The sequence below is a fragment of the Lampris incognitus genome, chromosome 11, assembly GCF_029633865.1.
Source record: "Lampris incognitus isolate fLamInc1 chromosome 11, fLamInc1.hap2, whole genome shotgun sequence".
NCBI lineage: Eukaryota > Metazoa > Chordata > Actinopteri > Lampriformes > Lampridae > Lampris > Lampris incognitus.
Genome location: NC_079221.1, coordinates 7,328,213 through 7,331,254, shown reverse-complemented (window position 1 = coordinate 7,331,254; position 3,042 = coordinate 7,328,213). Strand labels below are relative to the sequence as shown.

Here is a 3,042-nt window from a genome sequence, read left to right as displayed (position 1 = left end):
GGGGGGGGGGTGGGGGGTGTATTGTTGTTTGCTTTACAGACCAGTTCTCCTCTAGTTTTGTTTGCCGGGGTGGTTACGGAAAGTTACCTCATACAGTTGATTTAACGCTGTTTATAAGTTGCACTCATTGCAGCCCATCTGCTTGTGTGTGTTTCCAGATAAGACCGGCTACCTCGTCGAGACAGTGAGCCTTGCGGCCCCGTCAGTCAGAGGAAAAAATGCATCTTTGGATTTCGTTGGTTCTGTTCTGTGCCGCGTCCATGGGCACCGCCGAGACGTTTGCCAGTTACGGCGAGATATGCCAAAGGCTGTGTGCTTGTGAGGAGAGAGAGGAGATACTGACAGTGAGTTGTGAAAACAGAGGAATTGTGAGTCTCTCCGACATAAGCCCCGTGTATTTCCCCGTGTATCATCTGCTGCTTACAGGGAACCTTCTGACGAGGCTGTCCGCCGACGACTTCGCTGAATATAACGGACTGACAATACTGCATCTGGGCAACAACGACATATCCGAAGTCGAATCGGGAGCCTTTAACGGACTTCAGGGATTAAAAAGGTTACATCTCAACAATAACAAAATTGATGCCTTGAAGGAAGAGTTCTTCCTTGGCCTTGAAAGTCTGGAATATCTGCAGATGGACTATAATTACATCACTCATGTAGAACCAAACGCCTTCGGCAAGCTTCTTCATCTGGAGGTCTTGATTCTCAACGACAACTTGATATCCGCTCTGCCCGTGAACATCTTCCAGCACGTCCCGCTGACTCACCTGGACTTGAGGGGGAATCAGCTGAAAGTGCTCCCCTACGCGGGTCTGCTGGAGCACATGGGCAGCGTTGTGGAGCTGCAGCTGGAGGAGAATCCTTGGAACTGTTCGTGCGAGCTGATCGCTCTCAAAACCTGGCTGGAGAGCATATCCTACACCGCCTTAGTTGGCGATGTCGTTTGTGAGTTCCCCTTCAGGCTTCATGGGAGGGATCTCGACGAGGTTTCAAAGCAAGAGCTTTGCCCACGGAGAGCCATCGCTGAATATGAGATGCCGCCTCTGCCACATTTGAGCACCGATGCATACTTTAGGACGACGTCAGCTCTGGTCACAGCCTCCCTCGCCTCGTCTGGGATTGCGCGGTCCTCGTCAAGGCCCACCAAAGGACCCCGCCAGTCGGGAAAATTAAAATCAAAGCCCACCTCTCGTGTCCCCTCCAATAAACCACAAAATTACGGTCAAATTGTCTCATATCAGACCAAATCCCCTGTGCCTTTGGATTGCCCAACTGCCTGTACCTGTAACCTTCAAATTTCAGACCTTGGCCTCAATGTCAACTGCCAGGAGCGAAAGATCGAGCGCATCTCCGATCTGAATCCCAAACCATACAAACCCAAAAAGATGTATCTTACGGGGAACTACATTCCTGTGGTGCGTAGGTCAGATTTCATAGACGCAACTGGATTAGATCTCCTCCACCTGGGTAATAATCGTATAGCTCACATACATGAGAGAGCGTTTGGAGATTTGGCGCATTTACGAAGGCTGTACCTCAACGGGAATTTGATAGACCGTCTTACGGTGGAGGTATTTTACGGATTGGAGAGTCTGCAGTTCTTATATCTAGAGTACAATGTCATTAAAGACATAGCCCCTGACACTTTTCAGCACGTGCCCAGTCTTCAGTTGCTCTTTCTGAACAATAACCTCCTGAAAACCTTGCCAGAGGGAACGTTTAATGGCCTGACGTTGGCCAGGCTGAATCTCCGTAATAACCATCTCCGATATCTGCCCGTCAGAGGTGTGCTGGATCAGCTTACAGCGTTGGTGCAGGTAGATTTGTTCGAGAATCCCTGGGATTGCTCCTGCGCCATCCTAGACTTGAAGATGTGGCTGGAGCAGCTTAGCACAGGCACAGTTGTGAATAATGTCATCTGTGGCTCGCCCAAGAGGCTGGCTGGGGAGGATATGAGATACATTAAGACAGCTAATTTCTGCCCCAATAACTCTGATATACTTGCCTCCATGATCCCGCCCTCTGAAGAATCGTTTCCTGGCAGCACTATCACCATAGAAACATCCTTGGATTCGGACACACAATACAGCACCGTTCCTTTATCTGTGCTGATCCTAGCCCTGCTCATGATGTTCATTGTGTCGGTGTTTGTGGCCGCGGGGTTGTTTGTGGCAATTAAGAAGAGACGTCAAAAGACTCAGAATGAGCAGAACAACTCCGCGAACGCCTGCATCAGCTCCCTAAACATGGAGTACGGCCTCTACAAGAAAGGGTCCATTCCCAAAGTCCGAACGTCCGCCGGACACGTATACGAGTACATCCCGCCCGCTGCGGAGCCCGCGGGCAGAGCCGGCGCCTACACGCCGGCCGAGGGCCAATCAGCGGATGGATACAGAGATTTTGACGAGTTGAACGGGACGTTCCTGGGTAACTCGGATGAAGAGGGAGCCAGTAATGCAATAAGCTCTGAATACAGCGTCGCTACCCCAGAGCCTCTCAACAAGGCCTCCTCCCCTCTGCAGGATGATCAGTATTACTACAGAGACGTCTTAGAGCCGGACAAACATGTGCCCTACAGCGATACATTACCGTGCAGACATACAGCCCCTTCCTGTAGTCGGTATACCTCAGACTTCGATGTGAGACATCAGTACGTGCACCCGGAGAGAGTACAACAGACAATACTTTACTGTACGGCACCAAGTACTGTTTATGTCGAGCCCAACCGGAGCGAGTACTGGGAATTGAAAGCCAAGCTTCACATCGACCCTGATTACCTTGAAGTACTTGAAAAGCGTACAACATTTACACAGTTTTGAGTGACTTGGCTCCCCAGAAGGCCGCGTTGGACGCAGTTGCGGTGTTCACTTGTGGGGGGAAACAACTGCAAACTAATCAGGAATGAGTCTCAGCACAGTCCATTGCAAGCTTGTTTTGTTCATGTATTTACAAGTGAACTCCCCCCACACCCACCCACCCACCCACCCATTGTTATCTCACTGTACACAGACGGATAACGGAGGGGCGACACTCCTCAAT

General features: G+C 50.5%; 1 protein-coding gene across 1 annotated transcript; it reads left to right on the top strand.

Annotated features, from left to right (window-relative positions):
• Positions 1-218: 218 nt before the first annotated feature.
• Positions 219-2,822, top strand: slitrk5b (SLIT and NTRK-like family, member 5b). The gene has a single exon (XM_056289922.1). The coding sequence runs from the start codon at positions 219-221 to the stop codon at positions 2,820-2,822; it is 2,604 nt and encodes an 867-aa protein (XP_056145897.1).
• Positions 2,823-3,042: the final 220 nt, after the last annotated feature.